At 46.9% G+C, this 26,438-nt stretch overlaps 1 protein-coding gene across 1 annotated transcript in view; it reads left to right on the top strand.

Annotated features, from left to right (window-relative positions):
- Positions 1–26,438, top strand: part of LOC137537964 (receptor-type tyrosine-protein phosphatase beta-like) — a 421,053-nt gene that overhangs the window by 323,200 nt on the left and 71,415 nt on the right. Inside the window, exon 34 of the mRNA XM_068259888.1 lies at positions 2,673–2,810. Within this exon, the coding sequence (XP_068115989.1) occupies positions 2,673–2,810 (138 nt within the window). The remainder of the gene's footprint in view (positions 1–2,672; positions 2,811–26,438) is intronic.

Below are 26,438 nucleotides of genomic sequence, written 5' to 3'. Positions count from 1 at the left end.
ATCCGGCGAATCCACGAATCCCTCGAATATTGAGAAATATTCGAGATTCGTGGATTCGAATCCCGACGCCATTTCCCCCTTAACGAATCCGCCGAATACCGCTGCATCCCCGCGCGCAACCGCCGATCCCCCGCTCGTCCTCTTCCGAACCCCCCCGCGCCTCCTTCGCTCGCCCCATGCATAGATGTGAGCATCGGCTCACCTAAAACCTGCCCTGGATTCTCTACCTGCCACGAGCGCAGAGCCGCAGACCCGCAGACCTCTTGTTTCCTCCTCTGTTCCCTCTAGTAACTGCCCGGCGCTTCAGTGATGACGCGATGCAAATGCCGATCACTAGGGGGAACAGAGGAGGAAGCAAGAGGTCTGCGGCGCTGCGCTGGCGGCAGGTAGGGAATCCAGGGCAGGTGTTAGGTGAGCCAATGCTCACATCTATGCAAGGGGCGAGCGGAGGAGGCGTGGGGGGGTCGGAAGGGGACGAGCAGGGGATCGGTGATTGCACGGGGATGCAGTGGGAATCGGCGCTGGATCCCCTTGTTAGGTGAGCCGATGCTATCTTTTTCTATGTAGGGGGTAAGCAGAGGAGGCGCACAGAGGGAGGGGTACCCTGGCTAGCTATACTGAGGGTCCCTATACCTAACTAGCTACACTGAATGCGCCTATACCTAACTAACTACACTGAATGCCCCTATAACTAACTAGCTATACTGAGGGTCCCTATACCTAACCAGCTATACTGAGGGTCCCTATACCTAACTAGCTACACTGAATGCCCCTATACCTAACTAGCTATACTGAGGGTCCCTATACCAAACTAGCTATACTGAGGGTCCCTATACCTAACTAGCTATACTGAATGCGCCTATACCTAACTAACTACACTGAGGGTCCCTATACCAAACTAGCTATACTGAGGGTCCCTATACCTAACTAGCTACACTGAATGCCCCTATACCTAACTAGCTATACTGAGGGTCCCTATACCTAACTAGCTACACTGAATGCCCCTATACCTAACTAGCTATACTGAGGGTCCCTATACCAAACTAGCTATACTGAGGGTCCCTATACCTAACTAGCTACACTGAATGCCCCTATACCTAACTAGCTATACTGAGGGTCCCTATACCTAACTAGCTACACTAAATGCCCCTATACCTAACTAGCTATACTGAGGGTCCCTATACCTAACTAGCTACACTGAATGCCCCTATACCTAACTAGCTATACTGAGGGCCCCTATACCAAACTAGCTATACTGAATCCCCTTATACCTAGCTATACTGAATGCCCTTTTACCTAACTAGCTATACTGAATGCCCCTATACCTAACTAGCTATACTGAATGCCCCTATACCTAGCTATACTGAATGCCCCTATACCTAGCTATACTGAATGCCCCTATACCTAGCTGTACTGAATTCCCCTATACCTAACTAGCTATACTGAGGGCCCCTATACCTAACTAGCTATACTGAGGGCCCCTATACCTAACTAACTTTACAGAAGGCCCCTATACCTTGCTAGCTATACTAAAGGCCCCTATGCTTTGCTAGCTATACTGAAGGCACCTATACCTAACTAGCTATACTGAAGGCACCTATACCTAACTAGCTATACTGAAGGCACCTATGCCTAGCTAGCTATACTGAAGGCACCTATGCCTAGCTAGCTATACTGAAGGCACCTATGCCTAGCTAGCTATACTGAAGGCACCTGTGCCTAGCTAGCTATACTGAAGGCACCTATGCCTAGCTAGCTATACTGAAGGCACCTATGCCTAGCTAGCTATACTGAAGGCACCTATGCCTAGCTAGCTATACTGAAGGCACCTATGCCTAGCTAGCTATACTGAAGGCACCTATGCCTAGCTAGCTATACTGAAGGCACCTATGCCTAGCTAGCTATACTGAAGGCACCTATGCCTAGCTAGCTATACTGAAGGCACCTATGCCTAGCTAGCTATACTGAAGGCACCTATGCCTAGCTAGCTATACTGAAGGCACCTATGCCTAGCTAGCTATACTGAAGGCACCTATGCCTAGCTAGCTATACTGAAGGCACCTATGCCTAGCTAGCTATACTGAAGGCACCTTTACCTAGCTACCTATAGTGTGAGCACCTAGCCTGCCTACCTATACTGTGGGCAACTATTCCACGGATCGCAGGATTCGTTAGATTCGGGATTCGAAAGGTTCGAGATATTCGAGAACCTTTTTAGATTCGGATTCGGATTCGAAGAAATTGTGGATTCGTCCCATCCCTAGAGAATATATAGGAAAAATATTGTAAGAAGAATTAGAAATAACAAACGCAAAATATGCTTCTATATAGTTAAAAAAGGTGCTATGTGCCAGCAGCAATGATATAGAGAGGAAGGGCTGCAGTTAGAAGAAATGAACATAAGGTGCTTACGTGCCATAAAAGAAAGTCAAGAGGAATCAGGGATGGCGGAGGGAACCAACCGCCATGAAGCCTCTTTTGAAGCGGGACATAGCCCGAGCGATGCATTTAGAAAAAACGATCTGGCATGCTGGAAAGCTCTCACTCAATATATTAGTTTCACCTTTTAAGTTGAATTACTGAAATAAATGGATTTTGCACAATATTCTAATTTTAATCGAGTTTCGCTGTATATACAGACACTGATCACTTATTGATTCCATTTCTTTCAGTTGTGTACATATTGCCGACAGGAACTCCACCCACTTTGAGCCCCCCGACATACAATCAGATTCCTTACTCCTTTTACGAGTTTGATTCTACGAATGGAGCCATCGCTGCATACGCCGTCATTGTGTCATCCGATAATGGTAAGGCAGAAGTCTTTATTGTCTGCTTGACTTTTTAAAGAGGAGCTGTCAGCCATACTATCACAGAAAAAAAAAAAAACCTAAATGTATAAGTAGATAAATACTTGCTCTACTTACATAACAGATGTATTGCACTGTCCACATTTTGATTTTAGTGATTTTTCTACAGTAAAAAAAAGAGAAAATCCTTCTTAGCATTTTCGATTTTAACTGTGGCTATTTTGAAGCCAATCCTGATGTCATTTCCTCCCTTAGGGTTGTTTTCCATTACAAAGTGATGCGGATGCGGCTACCTAACCGCATCACATCACTTCCGCCGCCGGCCGCTTCACTTGCGCATCGCACGCTGCAGAAGTCAATTAAGGAGATGGGACGTGGCTGTGGGGGGATGCGGCCATGTGAGAATCTGCAGCATGCATGGTGGTGTACAGTTTCATCGGTTTCTCGCTCCAAGGGTTCATATCTATTGTATGTGGGGAATGCTGAATCCCTTCTCTCTTTTTCCTCCCAACTTCCCCTTGCCGGTTGTTTTCTATAAGGTTTCCTATAATTAGTATATGAGCCTCCATTCCTCATTCCCATTTTGCCACCCCTATCTCTTCCCCTATTATAATGGGGGGTCACCCATTTGGTATCTTTCTCATATCCAGGGTTTCTACCTACCGATTGTGCAAACGTGTTTCTTCCCAATTGGTTTCTCCCTCTTCCAGTGGATGGGCCTGCCACCTCCCAACGTGTATCTCCTCTCCCATATGTTTCTTCTGAGTGAATGAAATCTAATGCATTCCCCATAGCTCCACCACCTGGTCCAGGTCTATCAAACTGGCCATCTTCTCTCTTTGCTTCCTCCTCCTTTTTCTTTCTCTTATCCTGTTCTATCTGCCATTTGTATGCAACTCGTTTCTTGTATTCCTGCCAATCATTTTGAAACCTGTTAATCCTAATCTCGCTAACTTCCTTCTCACATTTCACTATAACCTTCCCGAGTGCACCTGCATTATTGATAAACTCCTCCTCCTCTTTAAACGGTTCTAGTTTGGCTTTTATACCCTCAATTTCTCTATCCAATCTGTCCAATCGGTTCTGCTTTCTTTTTGTTAATATTTTTAATAAACCAATTCCACAACCATTTAGGAACTCACCAAGTTCTCTATCATTCTCATCATTTTCCTCCCCATCACTGGGGAGAATATCCCATCTAAATCTCTTTGGGATTATACCCTCATTAGTTTGTTTCTTAAGACTGGCTAGATCCCACCAAGCATTGGTTTCCCTAATCATCAGATGCTGCAGCTGCTTAAACAGACTTTCTGCACTCTGATTGTTAGGGTCAGGTTCCTTCAAGAATACTTTATCCAAATCTATGACTCCCATATTTCTAATGTTAAACACTTCCATTTCTTTTGTGAGTTTGCTGCACTCCACAACACAAAATTGCAAATATAAAAAATTATGGATAATATATCCTGGTTATGCGCTCCTCACTTCAAACCAATATTACCAATAAACAGTAAAATATGTTAGAATCCTCTCAATTGATATCACAATGGATGGATCGCCTTCTGTTATCTCCTGTGTGTGCCTCACAGTCCAGCAATCATATATATAAAAAGACAAAATGGCGCTCAACACCCTTTCCACATATATCTGTCCTCAGAATTAGTTCTGTTCCTTCCAAAGTCCTGCAGAATTCACTTGGTCTTCATGTAAAAAAACATTAAACACTCACCAAAACTCGTGGCCGATCAATTACAATCAGCTTGTCACACTTTTGGCCCAGCCAGTATATCTCAGATTCCCCGCTCTGCTTCAATTCCTCCATACATGTAAAGAGAAGTGAGGTACAGACACATAGCGTAATACTGCTACATACATATACACGCTTATCCACCAGTGTGTACCCCACTAGTAGTCCAGCATCACCCGGTGTGTCCTCCACCAAAATAATAATGCAAGCCTCTCACCAGATTGCCTGCGCTGACCAGCAGGGACCAGCAACAACAGCATGTGGCATCAGCCGAAGTTTTATTGATGCTTAAATCACTTGTCCTAAGACTCAGAAAGATCCCAACATAGCATAATTCCGTTTTATTTAAAAGAAGTTAAAAAGTAGTGCAGTTACAATCTCCAAAACATCAATGCGCATATAAAACAACGTGTAGCGTCTTCCGTGCTCCGTAAGCCACGCCCTACTAGTTTCGTCACTTGACTCATCAGGGGCTTGGCCTATCAGAACAGCAAGACGCTATTTATTTACTTCCCCTTCTCGTAATGCAGCCTTAAGCGCTGCATTCATTCGCCGCGCGCTGCCACCTGGCCGCGGGAACCTAATCCTATTGGTTCATATCTTCCCCTTAGAACTACATTTCCCAAACCCACTTGCGCGCTGCCATCTGACTTCAGAGCCTAATCCTATTGGTCTGTGGTTTGTATTGCGAACTACACTGCCCAGAATACCAGCAGGCACGCACTAGCAATTGGCCACACAGCCCACCCACTATGAACCAATGGCATACGCTGGGACTTGCTGAAACAAATCTCCCAGTTCAGCCCCTATATTATAAAACCTTTCTATTAATTTAGACTATTAAATTTTACTAGCGCTACCATACTATTCACACAGATATCTAATAATATATAAAAAAAGCAGTTTCCTTCCCAAAAACGGTGGATTCTACTAATATGCTCATTTCTAGCTGAAGGAGTTAATGGCGGGCAGAATTCTATGTACAAACCAATATGGTTTTTACCCAAAGGGGCTTGTTTCTGACCAGCTGCCCCTCATAACTTATAGAGCAGCTCATGAATACTGCATAAAGCTGCATTACACTTTCCCACATACCAATTAAATATTAACAGTAAAAAGCTGCTCCTCATGATTGTAGAGCAGCTCCCACAGTGTCACATACAACCCTTAATATACATCAAACTAATTTTATAACATTTAATACATGGAAAAGAGAGAACAGGATACACTTTCCCTTATGTTACCCATATGTACATAAACCCAAAAAAACAGCAAATATCCACATAAATTAATTTCAGCGGACATCAATCATCTGCTATAAAGCAATTGATGTCCACTTTCACATTGAGACCATTAGGGGTCAGCGATTTCATGTCATATATCCACTTAGTTTCCATTTTAGATATCTCCCTAATCTTATGACACCCCCTCCATTTTGTAGTGAGCTTTTGTATCCCACAGAACCCCATCAAACTCGCATCGCAACCATGTCTATCCGCAAAATGTTTGGACACACTGTGTCCCCTGTATCCATTAGTAATATTGTTAATATGTTCACCAATACGTTGTTTCAACTGTCTTTTAGTACGACCCACATATTGCAGCCCGCACGGGCACCATAAAAGGTATACCACGTACGGGCTACAACAGTGAATAAACTCCCTAATCTTAAATTTATTACCAGTAACGGATGACACCACCTCCTTCATCCTTTTCCCTTGGGCCCTTTCACATACACTACATTGACGACAAGGGTAGAACCCCACATTACCCCAAATGTCCGTTTTGTTATTAACTTTAGGACCCTCCACATAAGTTTTCACCAAACTTTGTTGCAAATTTCTTGCTCTCCTGTAAATAAATTTTGGTCGCCTTGGTAACACTTTACCCAAAATAGGATCATTTTGCAGCAATTTCTAATGCCGTCTAAACACATTTCTTTACTTGCCTATATTGAGAATTATATCGCATATTCAAAAGCACTGGCGCCGTGTTTTTCCTCCCTCCTAACACCATCTCGCAGGAACTCATCCCTCTCTTGATAGGGTCTGCTGAAATTAATTTATGTGGATATTTGCTGTTTTTTTGGGTTTATGTACATGAGATGGAGGAAGATTGCGAAGATGTGGAGTCCGTTTGGGTAAATATTCATGGTGGAAATAAAAGTTGCCAATTGCTTATTGGAGTATGCTACAGACCACCTCTTATTAATGAAGCTGCAGAACTGCGATTACTACAGCAGATTGAAAAAGCTGCAGGTAAAAATGAGGTCATAATTATGGGCGACTTCAACTTTCCAGACATTGACTGGAGTATTGAGGCTACCCATTCTGGTAAAAGCAGCAGATTTCTGGCAGCACTACAGGACAATTACTTGACTCAAATGGTAACGGAACCAACTAGGGGGAATGCGTTACTGGTAGAGTTGGGCCGAACGGTTCGCCGGCGAACGTGGTTCGCGCGAACGTGGTTCGCGCGAACGTAGGTGGTTCGCGTGCGGGTACCGCACGCGAACCTTTTGCGGAAGAAGTTCGGTTCGCCCCATAATGCACTGAGGGTCAACTTTGACCCTCTACATCACAGTCAGCAGGCCCAGTGTAGCCAATTAGGCTACACTAGCCCCTGGAGCCCTACCCCCCCCTTATATAAGGCAGGCAGCGGCGGCCATTACGGCCACTCGTGTGCCTGCATTAGTGAGAGTAGGGCGAGCTGCTGCAGTCTCTCATATAGGGAAAGATTAGTTAGGCTTAACTTCTTCCTGGCTGCATACCTGTTCTGTTCAGTGAGCCCTCAGCCCACTGCATACCTGTACTGTGATCCTGCCACTGCATACCTGTTCAGTGATCCTGCCACTGCATACCTGTTCTGTGAACCCGCCACTGTATACCTGTTCTGTTCAGTGGACCCGCCACTGTATACCTGTTCTGTGAACCCGCCACTGTATACCTGTTCTGTTCAGTGGACCCGCCACTGTATACCTGTTCTGTTCAGTGGACCCGCCACTGTATACCTGTTCTGTTCAGTGGACCCGCCACTGTATACCTGTTCAGTGAACCCGCCACTGCATACCTGTTGTGTTCAGTGAACCTGCCACTGCATACCGTCACTAGTACAAACAGCTGTTTGCGGTGCGTTACACGGTGAGTTTGGTGTGTCAGTGTGAAGCAGTACCTTAATTACACTACCTGATTGATGTATACACATGCAAGATGTTTTAAAGCACTTTAGGCCTGTCATTTAGCATTCAATGTGATTTCTGCCCTTAAAACGCTGCTTTGCGTCAAATCCAGATTTTTCCCGGGGACTTTTGGCGTGTATCCCACTCCGCCATGCCCCCCTCCAGGTGTTAGACCCCTTGAAACATCTTTTCCATCACTTTTGTGGCCAGCATAATTATTTTTTTTTTCAAAGTTCGCATCCCCATTGAAGTCTATTGCGGTTCGCGAACTTTAACGCGAACCGAACGTTCCGCGAAAGTTCGCGAACCCGGTTCGCGAACCTAAAATCGGAGGTTCGGCCCAACTCTAGTTACTGGATCTGATCATTTCTAATAGACCAGATAATGTATCAAATGTGCAGGTTCAAGAACATTTGGGAAATAGTGATCACAACATGATAACGTTTGATCTGGTGACTGATAGGCCACGGGGCAGCGGGACCACTAAAACTATGAATTTTAGAAAAGCAAAGTTCAATCAAATTAGGCAGGCACTAAGTTTGGTGAACTGGGATAATGTACTACAAGGGGAAGACACTGAAGGGAAATGGCAAGCTTTTAAACTTATACTCAATCAATACTGTAGTATGTTTATCCCATATGGAAACAAAATGTCTAGGAATAAAAAAAGGCCTCTATGGATGAATAGAAAGGTTAAAGATAAAATGAAGAGGAAAAAGAATGCCTATAAGGTCTTAAAACAGGAGGGGACCGAGGCTGCACTAAGCAATTATAAGGAGTGCAATAAAAATTGTAAAAAAGAAATTAGGCAGGCAAAGATTGAAGCTGAAAAACAAATTGCTAAGGATATCAAATCTAACCCAAAAAAGTTTTACAAGTACATTAACTCTAAAAAAAGAAAGGTTGACTGTATAGGACTCCTAAAGGATGAGGGTGGGAACTCAAAGGTGGATGACCAAGGTAAGGCAGAGTTATTAAATGCTTTCTTTGCTTCTGTCTTCACAAAAGAAACAGCAATGTTGCAAACTACAGAGGCGGAAGAGTCTCAATCTTCTAACTGTAATATTAAATACTTAACGCAGGAAGAAGTGAAGGCAAGACTAAATAAATTAAAAATAGACAAGGCACCTGGCCCGGATGGCATGCATCCTCGGGTCCTAAGGGAATTAAGTTCAGTTATAGATAAACCCCTTTATCTTATCTTTTGTGACTCTCTTGCAACTGGCAGAGTCCCAGTGGATTGGCGTACAGCCCACGTTTTCCCATTATTTAAGAAGGGCAAAAAATCTGATCCAGGAAATTATAGACCTGTAAGCTTAACATCAGTTGTATGCAAACTAATTGAGGGGTTACTAAGAGATACTATACATGACTTCATAGTAGAAAATAATCTTATTTCTCAGCATCAACATGGGTTTACTAAAGACAGGTCCTGTTTGACTAACATGCTCTGCTTTTATGAGGTAGTGAATGCTAATATGGATATTGGGAATGCTGTAGATGTGATATACTTGGACTTTGCAAAGGCCTTCGACACTGTTCCCCACAAAAGTCTGGTGCAAAAGTTGAGGATGCAAGGACTGGGGAAGAGTCTGTGTTCATGGATAGGGAACTGGCTAATGGACAGAAAACAAAGAGTTGTGGTCAATGGATCGTACTCAAAATGGGAGACTGTTAGCAGTGGGGTCCCACAGGGGTCTGTTCTGGGTCCAGTGCTCTTCAATTTATTTATTAATGACCTAGTAGATGCAGTAGTGAGCAATGTTGCTATTTTTGCAGATGATACAAAATTGTGCAGAATCATCAACTCTCAGGATGATAGTGTCATATTGCAACAGGATCTGGATAGGATGGCTATATGGGCACATACATGGCAGATGAAATTCAATGATGAAAAATGTAAGGTCATGCATTTTGGACGTACTAATGGTCTAGCACCATACAAAATAAATGGAATACAGTTGGGGACATCAAACTTGGAGAAGGACTTAGGAGTACTCATTGACAACAAGTTAAATAATCGTACTCAATGCCAAGCAGCTGCAGCTAAAGCTAACAAAATTTTGGGATGCATTAAAAGGGAAATAAAAACTCGAGATGCTAGCATAATATTGCCCCTGTTTAACTCTCTAGTAAGGCCACATCTGTAATATGGAATTCAATTCTGGGCACCACATTACAATAAAGATATTGCAGTTTTAGAGCAGGTGCAGAGACGAGCAACAAAATTGATACGTGGGATGGAAGGTCTCACTTATCAAGAAAGGTTAGATAAACTGGGTTTATTTAGTCTAGAGAAAAGACGCCTTAGAGGGGATCTAATTAACATGTATAAATACATCAGAGGGTAATATAATAGCTTGGCGGATGAGCTTTTTGTCCCTAGGCCTTCTCAAAGGACTAGAGGACATGATCTGCGCATGGAGGAAAAACGTTTTAGCCATTTATTTAGGAAAGGGTTCTTTACAGTTAGAGTGATTAAGATGTGGAATGCATTGCCACAGGAAGTCGTTATGGCAAACTCTATACCTGCGTTTAAAGGGGGCTTAGATGCTTTCCTTGCGTTGAAAGACATCCATGGCTACAATTACTAGGTAATGCCTAATGATGTTGATCCAGGGATTTTATCTGATTGCCATCTGGAGTCGGGAAGGAATTTTCCCCTTCAGGGGCTAATTGGACCATGCCTTGTAAGGGTTTTTTCGCCTTCCTCTGGATCAACAGGGATATGGGAGGGAGCAGGCTGGTGTTGTACTTTATACTGGTTGAACTCGATGGACGTATGTCTTTTTTCAACCAAAATAACTATGTAACTATGTAACTATAATTGCCTCAGACATTTCCTCTAAATGCTGCCTGTTATACCCCTTCTCCACAAATCTATCCATGAGGACTTCTGCTTGCATCATATAGTCAGTAATGGTAGAGCAGTTCCTCCTTATCCTGCTCAACTGTCCCTTTGGAATATTCCCCATCCACTTGGGGTGATGGCAGCTCTGCATTGGGATATATGAGTTTCTGTCTGTCTTTTTAAAAAACGTTTTTGTGCCCAAACACCCATCTCTTGTCATAACTACTATATCCAAAAAATCTATCTCTTCTGTGCTATACTTCATTGTTAATTCAATCCCAAGTGGGTTGGCATTAAGCCACTGCACATATTGCTGCAACTCTTCTTCATTACCTTCCCATATCCAAAATAAATCATCAATAAAACGTCTCCAATTTTTTACCTGTCCACTACTGGGACTTACAAAACTCTGGGGGTACGATAGAATCTAAAAAAATCAGAGAACTAAGTGAAAGGAAAGAAATCCTTGTTAGACCTGCGGATAAGGGAGGAGGAGTGGTTATTATGCATAGGGACCAGTACAAACAGGAGGTGTCCAAAATTCTGGCTGACAATGTAACATACAAAAAATTAAGAAGTGACCCCACAGGTGAGTATAAGGAAACAATGAGGCAGATACTTAGGGGAGGCTTGGACAAAGGGATTCTGAATGATGCTGAATTCCGTTATTTGATGATAGATGCCCCCCGAATCCCGGTCATCTATATTAACCCTAAGATACATAAAAGTCAAACCAGTCCCCCTGGACGTCCTATTATTAGTGGCATTGGCTCTCTGAATCAGAGGTTGGGGGAATATGTAGACAAATTTTTACAACCGATAGTGGGAACTTTACCTTATCTACTAAGGGACGGAGCTGGGAAAAAAGGGCGCATGCCGCTAGTGGACAAAAAGGGCGCCGCCATTCACTCCCATAATAAATAGCGTTTAATGGGCGCCGAGTAGGAAAAAAGGGCGCCGGAGCTAAATAAAGTTTATAAACGGCGCCAGGAGCTAAATAAAGTTTACAAACGGCGCCCGGCGATGTTTAATGATTTATAACTGAACTTGTGGTGATTTACGTTTATAAAATGCACCCGTGCCGAATAACGTTTATGAAAATACTAAACATATTTATCTTATTTAAATAATTAAAACATTATTTAAAGTTTTATCCCTTACTGTTTGTAAAACATTATTATTCACAAAATAAAGCGATCAGTACGTAACGTAAATTGCAAAATATTTTTTGAATCCACAATTAGTAAAACATTATTATCCACATAATAAAGGGGGGTCTTAGGTTTAGGCACCAACAGGGGGGTCTTAGGTTTAGGCACTAATAGGGGGGTCTAGGGGTTAGGGGTAGGTACAGGGAGGGGTGTGACGCCGGGCGACGCCCAGTCGTCCGAGGATTCGCGGCCGATTGTCCGATCGCAACCGTGATCGGAAAACTGACATTCTTTATTTTTAAAATAGAAGTTTTTCCTTCCTGCCTTCCCCCCCCCCTTTTGCCATGAGGGCTGAATGGGCCTGCGTTAGCATATGGCTAAAGCAACCTGGTTTAGCAAGAAATCCTGTTAAGGCTCCCGGAAAAGCTCTGGTGACACTAATGTGCTAATTGGGCAGAGCTGAAATACCAACAGAGTCTATTCAACAGGGGAAGCTAGCACAGCATGAGGTCTATTGACACCTACATTCCTCCCAGTCTTGACGGCACCGACTAAACTGAGTATGGAATGCATGGTGTTGATAACTTTGTCACATTTTGCAAATACCATCCATGGGAGGAATATGAAAATTACATAATTTTGTTTCCCTAATTCTGTAGAATATGGTGATACTAGACATAGCCAGGTAACCCGAGCAGGGGCTGAGATATGAATAATGGGGTCCCCGTGCACCCCAAATATTGCAAGTTTGATGTCCTATGAACGTGTATTCTCAGCCCAATCTGAATATGAAATCGGTTTGCATGTGCGACAAAACCCCGGCGGGGTATGAAATTGGACATATTTTGTGGATGGCTGGAAGTTCCTCCCCTGAGAACTCACTGCCTGACACGCCCCTGGGCTGAGCTTGAGACTCCGCCCAGAAATGTCAGTGCTCAAAACTGATTGCATGAGGACCCCCAGCCAATTCCCCCACTTTCCATCATACCGAAAAGACTGCCACTGCTTGGGGAAATAGCAGTGGCCATCTTGCAGGCGGAGCAACGGCCATGTGGTTCGGCCATATTGCGAACTAACTGCAACAAAGGAACTTTGTCTTTTCCCGAACGGACTTTCCACAGAATCATAAGTATTCGTTCTTTTTATCCCTTTTTCTTTTATGTACTGTGTTATCACTGTCTCTCATCGTTTAATTGTTCACGATTGTCTGTATATATTAATTATTTATATTGTAACAAATAAAGGCTTTTTAAAAGGTCTTTACCTCTCAGTAAAACCTTCTATTCAGTATACACAGACGAGACCTAAACTTCCGAAGGGACGCTACTGTTTTGATAGATAGATAGGAATTGCACAGTTTTAACCGGTTGTTTGTTTCACAGGTCTATAGCCAGTTAGCAGTTATCTCTGGGCTGATAGAAAACAGAGATGGTGGCAAATCTACCCCTGGGTTGGAGTAAAAGTGTATTTTCGTAACCTCACAGGCTCCCTACTGCGTCGTGACGCTCAAACTCCGCCAATTCTACGCAGATTGCGTCCATAGCTCTCAATCTGTGTGCTAGAATCGGATCGGACGGTTTTGCGTGTTCACGGCCAGTGGGGCTCTTGTGACAGTGGTCGGCAGCGTTTGGGATCTGTGTGTGCTGATAGTATCTCAGGTAGGGCTATCGAATTAGCCCTATCGAGAAACGAACTAATTCGTTGGTAGTGACTGAGTGCAATATATTTTTCATATATACAGAGAGACTGTGTAACCAGTACCCCTCCCCTAAGTTTTCTTTTATTTGGCATGGAAATGTCCGGGAATTACAAGGTCATGGTCCTATCCGACCTGCAGAGTCTGTGCGAGGCGAGAGGCATGGACATCCGCGGCAAGAAACAGCAGGACCTGATAACGGACTTGTACCGATGGGATAGCCAGAATCTGCGGACGCTGGAGGTGTCCACTGTGGAGGACACCGGCTCATCTAACGCAAGTCGAGGGGAACCAGAGACTGAAGATCCTGTGCGTACCGAGGTTGAGCAACCCGCGGGCAATGCGGCAACAGATACGCAGGAGGCTGTCAGTGTGATCCCCGACCCCAGAACCCCTGAAAGTACTCGCCTGGAACCGGCCAGTACTGGACTGTCTAGTTATGTTGATCCAGTAATGCAGCAGGCATTGCAAAAGCTGATGGAAACTGATGTGGACAAGTACCTGCAGTACATGGCGGAGCAAAAGCGAGAGGAACGCCAATCTGCAGAGGCGCGGGAGAGACGACAGCATGAGCTGAACATGGCGAAAGTGCAGCAAGCCAGCCGGAGTTCAACGCCCAGCCTCCCTGCTGAAGGGACTGCCGCTCCAGTAAGTGCAAAATTTAAATTTGCTATTATCGAAAAAGACACTGACATTGACTTGTTTTTGAGGTCTTTCGAAAAGGCCTGCCGTCAGTATCGTCTGTCCCAAGACCAGTGGGCCAGACATCTGACACCCTTGCTGCGCTACAAAGCGCTTGATGCTTTCTCAGAGCTGCCTGTGGAAAAGGACAATGATTATACCGCTATAAAGGAGGCTATAATCACTAAGTACCAGCTGACGCCAGAAGCCTACCGGAAAAGGTTCAGGTCCTGGCAGAAAAAATCTACTGATTCTTATCAAGATGTGGTCAGCAGTCTGCTCACCACACTCCGCCAGTGGACGCTAGGCCTCACTAAAGGGTCTTACGGTGTCCTGGAGGACTTAATCGTCCTGGAGCAGTTTCTGAACATTTGCCCGGCTGATGTACGCCAGTTTGTGCTGGAGCGCCGACCGGCGTCAGCGACGGTCGCTGCAGACCTCGCTGAGACCTTTGCAACGACCAGGGTGCCGGAGACCCGCAGGACTGCCCCATCTAGCTGGAGAGGAGGTCAGTCCCACAATTTTGCAGACTCTCCTACCTCTGTGAGCCGTGCGCCCCAGAGGCCCTCCAGCGCAGCTGCTGCGTCCAGGCCTGCAGTAACAGAGGGCATCACCTGTCACTTTTGCCGCAAGCCCGGACACATGAAGTTTAACTGCCCGGAGCGGAGGCAGACCGCGCCAGCTCCTGCACCACCTACACCTCGCCCACGGCAACTGCCGCCAGCCAGCGCACCCCAGCCGGGAGCACCCAACAACGTCATGTTCGCAGGTGGGAGAGGGATCCAGTCCGCTACGAGCAACCACCAGCTGGTTACAGTGAACGACCAGCTTGTTACCGGTTTCCGCGACACTGGAGCGGATGTCACCCTGGTGCGTGCGCACCTGGTCCCGACGGAAAATATCCTCCCTGACAAATACCTTACCCTCACTGGAGTGGGGGGCACTCTTTCTCGCATTCCCCAGGCTCGGGTGTCCATCGATTGGGGGGCGGGGGTTCAAGAGAAGGTTGTTGGGGTCCTGGACCAACTGCCGGTCCCAGTTTTGTTGGGGACCGACCTGGGCAAGCTTGTGTCCTATTATGAACCTGCCCCAAGCCCCTCAGACTGCCAGGAGGGAGACGGACTCTCCGCCCACACTAAGGTACTTTGCACCAAGGGGCAAGAACAGGGGGGAGGTGGGTTGAATGTGCCCAGTCCAGGGGTACCGAGTCCAATAGTACCTGTGTCACAGGTACCTGTGTTTGATATACCGATTGTTTGTGATGAAAATGTTGTTGTACCTGTCACTGTAATTCATGCATGCAGCCAGGATGTGAGTAATGCCAGTATGTGCCAGTCTGAAGGTGTACCTGTACTGGCAGTAACACGCAGCCGCGCTGCTCAGAACCTGGGCTCAGAGCAGGTGGAAGAGGTTCCGGCCTCCTCCCCCTCCTCTGACCACAGGGATGGTAGCCTTCAGCCACTAACTGCATATGCCACGGGCCAGCTGGCTGAGAGCGAGAGTGCTGCATTTGTGCAAGCACTCCAGACTGACCCTAGCCTCGAGGCACTCAGAAGGCAGGCTTCGGAGCCCCTCACGAATGAAGATACCTTCAAGGTATATTGGGAAGGTGGTAAGCTGTACAGCGAGCCTGTACAGCCCACCGAAGGTGAAACAAGTGTGGGTACCAAGTTGCTTGTGGTACCCAGTGCCTTCCGGGGGCATGTGCTGAAGTCCGCACATGACATTCCCCTGGCAGGGCACTTGGGAATCCACAAGACACTTGACCGTATCCAGGGTCATTTCTACTGGCCCAGGATGCGGATCGATGTGACCAACTATTGCCGCTCATGTACTGTTTGCCAAAAGGTAAAACGGGCTGGGAACCCCCGCAAGGCTCCCTTGTGTCCACTGCCAATCATAGGTGAGCCCTTTCACAGAGTGGCAGTCGACATAATTGGACCATTGCCCACTCCCAGCAGCAGTGGCAAAAGGTACATCCTGACGGTGGTGGATTACGCCACCCGCTATCCTGAGGCCATGGCGCTTTCCTCCCTGAGGGCGGACAAGGTAGCAGACGCGCTACTTAACATTTTCTCCCGAGTCGGGTTCCCTGCGGAGATGCTCTCCGATCAGGGATCCCAGTTTATGTCCGAACTCATGGAGGCCCTGTGCAAAAAGATACACATGACGCACATTGTCTCCAGTCCCTACCACCCGCAGACCAATGGACTGTGTGAACGGTTCAACGGGACGCTGAAGCAAATGCTGACCACGTTTGTTGAGTCGCAAGGTGGGGACTGGGAACGATACCTGCCTCATCTGTTGTTTGCGTACAGGGAGGTGCCGCAGGAGTCAACCGGGTTTTCCCCGTTTGAACTCCTGTATGGGAGGAATGTCCGAGGACCCTTACAATTGATGCGGGAGACATGGGAGGGCAAGGGCGACCCCACTGATGTCTCCGTGGTCGATTACGTCCTCAAGTTCAGGGACAAAATGGAGTCCCTGTCCGCAGTAGTGACCAACAACCTGGCCCAGGCTCAGGCCAAACAAAAAGCATGGTACGACCGCACTGCTGGAGAGCGGTCATTTGATGTGGGTGACAAGGTATATGCCCTTCTTCCCGTGAGGCAGAACAAGCTGCAAGCAGCCTGGGAGGGGCCTTTTACTGTAGTGCAGCGGTTAAACCCTCTGACGTATCTAGTGAACATGGGGGGCAGGAAGCAGAAGAGCTTTCATGTAAACATACTGAAGGCCCACCATGACAGGACCCAGTATGCGCTGCCAGTGTGCAGCCGGTTAGAGCAGGGAGAGGCAGACCCCCTGTTAGACCTGCTGGCTGACGTACGAGATGTGGACGGCGACCTAAACGTCAATCCACAGCTCGCCTCAGCCCAGCAAGAGCAGTTACAGAAGGTGCTGGGCCAGTACCAGCACACCTTCTCCGGTATCCCGGGGCGGACCAGTATGGCGGTGCATGGGGTAGATACAGGTACCCATCCCCCCATCAGGCAATCCGCTTACCGTGTCTCTCCCGAGGTACAGGCGGACATGCAGAAGGAGGTGAGGGAGATGCTGGAGTTAGGGGTGGTTCAAAAGTCCAGTAGTGCCTGGGCAGCCCCTGTTGTCCTGGTCCCCAAGAAGGACCAGACAACTCGGTTCTGCGTAGACTACAGGAAACTGAACGCCATCACCACTACAGACGCCTACCCCATGCCTCGCATTGATGAGCTGCTAGATACACTGGCATCAGCCAGGTACCTATCAATCATGGATCTGAGCCGGGGGTATTGGCAGATACCACTTGCACCTGACGCGAGGCAAAAGTCGGCCTTCATCACCCCTTTCGGCCTCTTCGAGTTCACGATGATGCCCTTTGGGATGAAGAACGCCCCCGCCACGTTTCAGCGGGCCGTGAACGACCTGCTAGAGGGAATGCAAGGGTTCGCTGTAGCGTATCTGGATGACATTGCGGTGTTCAGCCCCACCTGGGAAGAACACCTCAAACACCTGTCCCAGGTACTAGAGAGGCTGGCCATGGCCAATCTGACGGTTAAACCGAGTAAGTGTCAGATTGGCATGACCGAGGTGCAGTACTTAGGTCACCGGGTGGGGGGTAACACCCTGAAACCTGACACGGGAAAGGTGGACGCCATCCTGGCATGGCCTCGACCTATCACGAAAAAGCAGGTCCAGGCGTTCCTGGGGACCGCCGGCTACTATAGGAAATTTGTTCCCGCCTATAGTACACTGGCGAAGCCCCTGACCGATGCCACTAGCAAGAAGCACCCCAAGGTTGTTAGCTGGACCCCCGCTTGCGAGAATGCCTTCCAGGCCTTGAAGCAGGCCCTCGCAAGCGCCCCTGTGCTTCAGGCCCCAGACTTTAGTCGTCGGTTTGTGGTGCAAACCGATGCCTCTGACTACGGTCTCGGCGCAGTCCTCAGCCAGGTGGATGGAAAGGGGGATGAACACCCTATCCTCTACCTGAGCCGGAAGCTCCTGCCCCGAGAGGTAGCCTACTCCACAACTGAAAAGGAGTGCCTGGCGATCGTGTGGGCCCTACAGAAACTGCAGTCGTATCTGTACGGCCGCTCCTTCACGATCGTCACTGATCACAATCCCCTGAGTTGGCTAAACCGTACTGCTGGAACCAACGGCAAGCTCCTACGGTGGAGCCTGTCATTGCAGCAGTACGACTTTACGATCCAACACAAAGCAGGCAGCCGACACCAAAACGCTGATGGGCTGTCGCGGTGTCAGGGGGAACCCGACCCAACAGCGCCAATAGCTGCTACGGAAGGCGTCCTGTTGACACCTCCCTGAGCAGAGCTCGGGAAGGGGGAGGTGTGACGCCGGGCGACGCCCAGTCGTCCGAGGATTCGCGGCCGATTGTCCGATCGCAACCGTGATCGGAAAACTGACATTCTTTATTTTTAAAATAGAAGTTTTTCCTTCCTGCCTTCCCCCCCCCCTTTTGCCATGAGGGCTGAATGGGCCTGCGTTAGCATATGGCTAAAGCAACCTGGTTTAGCAAGAAATCCTGTTAAGGCTCCCGGAAAAGCTCTGGTGACACTAATGTGCTAATTGGGCAGAGCTGAAATACCAACAGAGTCTATTCAACAGGGGAAGCTAGCACAGCATGAGGTCTATTGACACCTACATTCCTCCCAGTCTTGACGGCACCGACTAAACTGAGTATGGAATGCATGGTGTTGATAACTTTGTCACATTTTGCAAATACCATCCATGGGAGGAATATGAAAATTACATAATTTTGTTTCCCTAATTCTGTAGAATATGGTGATACTAGACATAGCCAGGTAACCCGAGCAGGGGCTGAGATATGAATAATGGGGTCCCCGTGCACCCCAAATATTGCAAGTTTGATGTCCTATGAACGTGTATTCTCAGCCCAATCTGAATATGAAATCGGTTTGCATGTGCGACAAAACCCCGGCGGGGTATGAAATTGGACATATTTTGTGGATGGCTGGAAGTTCCTCCCCTGAGAACTCACTGCCTGACACGCCCCTGGGCTGAGCTTGAGACTCCGCCCAGAAATGTCAGTGCTCAAAACTGATTGCATGAGGACCCCCAGCCAATTCCCCCACTTTCCATCATACCGAAAAGACTGCCACTGCTTGGGGAAATAGCAGTGGCCATCTTGCAGGCGGAGCAACGGCCATGTGGTTCGGCCATATTGCGAACTAACTGCAACAAAGGAACTTTGTCTTTTCCCGAACGGACTTTCCACAGAATCATAAGTATTCGTTCTTTTTATCCCTTTTTCTTTTATGTACTGTGTTATCACTGTCTCTCATCGTTTAATTGTTCACGATTGTCTGTATATATTAATTATTTATATTGTAACAAATAAAGGCTTTTTAAAAGGTCTTTACCTCTCAGTAAAACCTTCTATTCAGTATACACAGACGAGACCTAAACTTCCGAAGGGACGCTACTGTTTTGATAGATAGATAGGAATTGCACAGTTTTAACCGGTTGTTTGTTTCACAGGTCTATAGCCAGTTAGCAGTTATCTCTGGGCTGATAGAAAACAGAGATGGTGGCAAATCTACCCCTGGGTTGGAGTAAAAGTGTATTTTCGTAACCTCACAGGCTCCCTACTGCGTCGTGACGCTCAAACTCCGCCAATTCTACGCAGATTGCGTCCATAGCTCTCAATCTGTGTGCTAGAATCGGATCGGACGGTTTTGCGTGTTCACGGCCAGTGGGGCTCTTGTGACACAAAAAGGGCGCCGCCATTCACTCCCATAATAAATAGCGTTTAATGGGCGCCGAGTAGGAAAAAAGGGCGCCGGAGCTAAATAAAGTTTATAAACGGCGCCAGGAGCTAAATAAAGTTTACAAACGGCGCCCGGCGATGTTTAATGATTTATAACTGAACTTGTGGTGATTTACGTTTATAAAATGCACCCGTGCCGAATAACGTTTATGAAAATACTAAACATATTTATCTTATTTAAATAATTAAAACATTATTTAAAGTTTTATCCCTTACTGTTTGTAAAACATTATTATTCACAAAATAAAGCGATCAGTACGTAACGTAAATTGCAAAATATTTTTTGAATCCACAATTAGTAAAACATTATTATCCACATAATAAAGGGGGGTCTTAGGTTTAGGCACCAACAGGGGGGTCTTAGGTTTAGGCACTAATAGGGGGGTCTAGGGGTTAGGGGTAGGTACAGGGAGGGGTACTTAGGCAACAACAGGGGGGGTCTTAGGTTTAGGCACCAACAGGGGGGTCTTAGGTTTAGGCACCAACAGGGGGGTCTTAGGTTTAGGCACCAACAGGGGGGTCTTAGGTTTAGGCACCAACAGGGGGGTCTTAGGTTTAGGCACCAACAGGGGGGTCTTAGGTTTAGGCACCAACAGGGGGGTCTTAGGTTTAGGTACCAACAGGGGGGTCTTAGGTTTAGGCACCAACAGGGGGGTCTTAGGTTTAGGCACCAACAGGGGGGTCTTAGGTTTAGGCACCAACAGGAAGGTCTTAGGTTTAGGCACCAACAGGGGAGTCTAGGGGTTAGGGATAGGTACAGGTAGGGTTCTGTGTAAGAGTAGGCTTAGGTATAGTTTTATTAAAATTTTAGTAATAATTACTAATGTATTACAACACTTATTACGAATGTAGTTATATTTCGATCATCTTTATAAACAATATTTTCAGATTTTATTATAAGAACAAACCATAAATGACGGTTATTCACAATAATATACAATTATAACAATTAAACATATATTATTGTTTTTTTTATAAACGTAATTATAAGTTTAACTTTTGAAACAGGGAAGATTAACGTTTTCACAATTTCCGATTTCATAAACATTATTTAATGATTTATAATTTTGTTAAACATTATTTGTAAATGAAATATAGCACACTATATTTATAAACCCTATTAATGATTAATTATTATTTAGAGTTTACACCCCGCGCCCTTTTTGTCCAGGCGCCCTTTTTGTACGTACGCCTAAGGGACACCAAACATTTCTTGCAAACGATTAATGGATTACAGGTTAATGAACAAACCTTTTTGGTCACGGCGGATGTGACGGCGTTATATACCATCATTCCGCATGACAAAGCACTGGAGGCCGTAAGAATAGCATTGGGTGAGCAAAATTTATTGGAGGAAGAACAGATTATGTTTATTCTGGAAGTTTTGGGTTTTTATTTATCGCATAATTATTTTTGGTATGAGGGTAAATATTATGTGCAGGATGTTGGCTGCGCTATGGGGGCGAAGTTCGCCCCCAGCGTAGCCAACATATTTATGGATCAGTGGGAAAGGCAGATAATGGGGATGCCCAGTAGTGGACAGGTAAAAAATTGGAGACGTTTTATTGATGATTTATTTTGGATATGGGAAGGCAATGAAGAAGAGTTGCAGCAATATGTGCAGTGGCTTAAAGGGACTCCGAGCAGTGCAGAAACTATGGAAAGATGCATATCATTTTAAAGCTCTCTTTCTCCTCTTTCCAATGATATATAAACCGCCACCCTACGTCTTTTAGTTTTCGTTATTTTCGCGATTGAAATTGCCGCGGCCGCGATTTCGATCGCGAAAATAGAGAAAACTAAAAAGTGTAGGGCAACGATTTAGGTGTCGTCAGAAAGAGGAGAAAGAGAGCTTTAAAATGATATCCATCAAGCCATAGTTATATTGTATTACACAGGACGACACTTTCCCCAGTGTCAGAAGCTCCATTCTGCTGAATGCAGCTGCTGACTTTGACAAAAAGTCGCCCTGTGTAATACAATATAACTATGGAAAGATGGATATCATTTTAAAGCTCTCTTTCTCCTCTTTCTGACGACACCTAAATCGTTGCCCTACGCCTTTTAGTTTTCTCTATTTTCGCGATCGAAATCGCGGCCGCGGCAATTTCAATCGCGAAAATAGCGAAAACTAAAAGGCGTAGGGTGGCGGTTTATATATCACTGGAAAGAGGAGAAAGAGAGCTTTAAAATGATGTGCATCTTTCCATAGTTTCTGCACTGCTCGGAGTCCCTTTAATGCCAACCCACTTGGGATTGAATTAACAATGAAGTATAGCACAGAAGAGATAGATTTTTTGGATATAGTAGTTATGAAAAGAGATGGGTGTTTGGGCACAAAAACGTTTTTTAAAAAGACAGACAGAAACTCATATATCCCAATGCAGAGCTGCCATCACCCCAAGTGGATGGGGAATATTCCAAAGGGACAGTTGAGCAGGATAAGGAGGAACTGCTCTACCATTACTGACTATATGATGCAAGCAGAAGTCCTCATTGATAGATTTGTGGAGAAGGGGTTGTGACGCCGGGCGACGCCCAGTCGTCCGAGGATTCGCGGCCGAGTGTCCGATCGCAACCGTGATCGGAAAACTGACATTCTTTATTTTTAAAATAGAAGTTTTTCCTTCCTGCCTTCCCCCCCCCCCCTTTTGCCATGAGGGCTGAATGGGCCTGCGTTAGCATATGGCTAAAGCAACCTGGTTTAGCAAGAAATCCTGTTAAGGCTCCCGGAAAAGCTCTGGTGACACTAATGTGCTAATTGGGCAGAGCTGAAACACCAACAGAGTCTATTCAACAGGGGAAGCTAGCACAGCATGAGGTCTATTGACACCTACATTCCTCCCAGTCTTGACGGCACCGACTAAACTGAGTATGGAATGCATGGTGTTGATAACTTTGTCACATTTTGCAAATACCATCCATGGGAGGAATATGAAAATTACATAATTTTGTTTCCCTAATTCTGTAGAATATGGTGATACTAGACATAGCCAGGTAACCCGAGCAGGGGCTGAGATATGAATAATGGGGTCCCCGTGCGCCCCAAATATTGCAAGTTTGATGTCCTATGAACGTGTATTCTCAGCCCAATCTGAATATGAAATCGGTTTGCATGTGCGACAAAACCCCGGCGGGGTATGAAATTGGACATATTTTGTGGATGGCTGGAAGTTCCTCCCCTGAGAACTCACTGCCTGACACGCCCCTGGGCTGAGCTTGAGACTCCGCCCAGAAATGTCAGTGCTCAAAACTGATTGCATGAGGACCCCCAGCCAATTCCCCCACTTTCCATCATACCGAAAAGACTGCCACTGCTTGGGGAAATAGCAGTGGCCATCTTGCAGGCGGAGCAACGGCCATGTGGTTCGGCCATATTGCGAACTAACTGCAACAAAGGAACTTTGTCTTTTCCCGAACGGACTTTCCACAGAATCATAAGTATTCGTTCTTTTTATCCCTTTTTCTTTTATGTACTGTGTTATCACTGTCTCTCATCGTTTAATTGTTCACGATTGTCTGTATATATTAATTATTTATATTGTAACAAATAAAGGCTTTTTAAAAGGTCTTTACCTCTCAGTAAAACCTTCTATTCAGTATACACAGACGAGACCTAAACTTCCGAAGGGACGCTACTGTTTTGATAGATAGATAGGAATTGCACAGTTTTAACCGGTTGTTTGTTTCACAGGTCTATAGCCAGTTAGCAGTTATCTCTGGGCTGATAGAAAACAGAGATGGTGGCAAATCTACCCCTGGGTTGGAGTAAAAGTGTATTTTCGTAACCTCACAGGCTCCCTACTGCGTCGTGACGCTCAAACTCCGCCAATTCTACGCAGATTGCGTCCATAGCTCTCAATCTGTGTGCTAGAATCGGATCGGACGGTTTTGCGTGTTCACGGCCAGTGGGGGCTCTTGTGACAGTGGTCGGCAGCGTTTGGGATCTGTGTGTGCTGATAGTATCTCAGGTAGGGCTATCGAATTAGCCCTATCGAGAAACGAACTAATTCGTTGGTAGTGACTGAGTGCAATATATTTTTCATATATACAGAGAGACTGTGTAACCAGTACCCCTCCCCTAAGTTTTCTTTTATTTGGCATGGAAATGTCCGGGAATTACAAGGTCATGGTCCTATCCGACCTGCAGAGTCTGTGCGAGGCGAGAGGCATGGACATCCGCGGCAAGAAACAGCAGGACCTGATAACGGACTTGTACCGATGGGATAGCCAGAATCTGCGGACGCTGGAGGTGTCCACTGTGGAGGACACCGGCTCATCTAACGCAAGTCGAGGGGAACCAGAGACTGAAGATCCTGTGCGTACCGAGGTTGAGCAACCCGCGGGCAATGCGGCAACAGATACGCAGGAGGCTGTCAGTGTGATCCCCGACCCCAGAACCCCTGAAAGTACTCGCCTGGAACCGGCCAGTACTGGACTGTCCAGTTATGTTGATCCAGTAATGCAGCAGGCATTGCAAAAGCTGATGGAAACTGATGTGGACAAGTACCTGCAGTACATGGCGGAGCAAAAGCGAGAGGAACGCCAATCTGCAGAGGCGCGGGAGAGACGACAGCATGAGCTGAACATGGCGAAAGTGCAGCAAGCCAGCCGGAGTTCAACGCCCAGCCTCCCTGCTGAAGGGACTGCCGCTCCAGTAAGTGCAAAATTTAAATTTGCTATTATCGAAAAAGACACTGACATTGACTTGTTTTTGAGGTCTTTCGAAAAGGCCTGCCGTCAGTATCGTCTGTCCCAAGACCAGTGGGCCAGACATCTGACACCCTTGCTGCGCTACAAAGCGCTTGATGCTTTCTCAGAGCGGCCTGTGGAAAAGGACAATGATTATACCGCTATAAAGGAGGCTATAATCACTAAGTACCAGCTGACGCCAGAAGCCTACCGGAAAAGGTTCAGGTCCTGGCAGAAAAAATCTACTGATTCTTATCAAGATGTGGTCAGCAGTCTGCTCACCACACTCCGCCAGTGGACGCTAGGCCTCACTAAAGGGTCTTACGGTGTCCTGGAGGACTTAATCGTCCTGGAGCAGTTTCTGAACATTTGCCCGGCTGATGTACGCCAGTTTGTGCTGGAGCGCCGACCGGCGTCAGCGACGGTCGCTGCAGACCTCGCTGAGACCTTTGCAACGACCAGGGTGCCGGAGACCCGCAGGACTGCCCCATCTAGCTGGAGAGGAGGTCAGTCCCACAATTTTGCAGACTCTCCTACCTCTGTGAGCCGTGCGCCCCAGAGGCCCTCCAGCGCAGCTGCTGCGTCCAGGCCTGCAGTAACAGAGGGCATCACCTGTCACTTTTGCCGCAAGCCCGGACACATGAAGTTTAACTGCCCGGAGCGGAGGCAGACCGCGCCAGCTCCTGCACCACCTACACCTCGCCCACGGCAACTGCCGCCAGCCAGCGCACCCCAGCCGGGAGCACCCAACAACGTCATGTTCGCAGGTGGGAGAGGGACCCACTCCGCTACGAGCAACCACCAGCTGGTTACAGTGAACGACCAGCTTGTTACCGGTTTCCGCGACACTGGAGCGGATGTCACCCTGGTGCGTGCGCACCTGGTCCCGACGGAAAATATCCTCCCTGACAAATACCTTACCCTCACTGGAGTGGGGGGCACTCTTTCTCGCATTCCCCAGGCTCGGGTGTCCATCGATTGGGGGGTGGGGGTTCAAGAGAAGGTTGTTGGGGTCCTGGACCAACTGCCGGTCCCAGTTTTGTTGGGGACCGACCTGGGCAAGCTTGTGTCCTATTATGAACCTGCCCCAAGCCCCTCAGACTGCCAGGAGGGAGACGGACTCTCCGCCCACACTAAGGTACTTTGCACCAAGGGGCAAGAACAGGGGGGAGGTGGGTTGAATGTGCCCAGTCCAGGGGTACCGAGTCCAATAGTACCTGTGTCACAGGTACCTGTGTTTGATATACCGATTGTTTGTGATGAAAATGTTGTTGTACCTGTCACTGTAATTCATGCATGCAGCCAGGATGTGAGTAATGCCAGTATGTGCCAGTCTGAAGGTGTACCTGTACTGGCAGTAACACGCAGCCGCGCTGCTCAGAACCTGGGCTCAGAGCAGGTGGAAGAGGTTCCGGCCTCCTCCCCCTCCTCTGACCACAGGGATGGTAGCCTTCAGCCACTAACTGCATATGCCACGGGCCAGCTGGCTGAGAGCGAGAGTGCTGCATTTGTGCAAGCACTCCAGACTGACCCTAGCCTCGAGGCACTCAGAAGGCAGGCTTCGGAGCCCCTCACGAATGAAGATACCTTCAAGGTATATTGGGAAGGTGGTAAGCTGTACAGCGAGCCTGTACAGCCCACCGAAGGTGAAACAAGTGTGGGTACCAAGTTGCTTGTGGTACCCAGTGCCTTCCGGGGGCATGTGCTGAAGTCCGCACATGACATTCCCCTGGCAGGGCACTTGGGAATCCACAAGACACTTGACCGTATCCAGGGTCATTTCTACTGGCCCAGGATGCGGATCGATGTGACCAACTATTGCCGCTCATGTACTGTTTGCCAAAAGG

This window comes from Hyperolius riggenbachi, chromosome 11 (assembly GCF_040937935.1).
Source record: "Hyperolius riggenbachi isolate aHypRig1 chromosome 11, aHypRig1.pri, whole genome shotgun sequence".
Classification (NCBI taxonomy): Eukaryota; Metazoa; Chordata; class Amphibia; order Anura; family Hyperoliidae; genus Hyperolius; species Hyperolius riggenbachi.
This window is presented reverse-complemented; position numbering and strand designations above follow the sequence as displayed.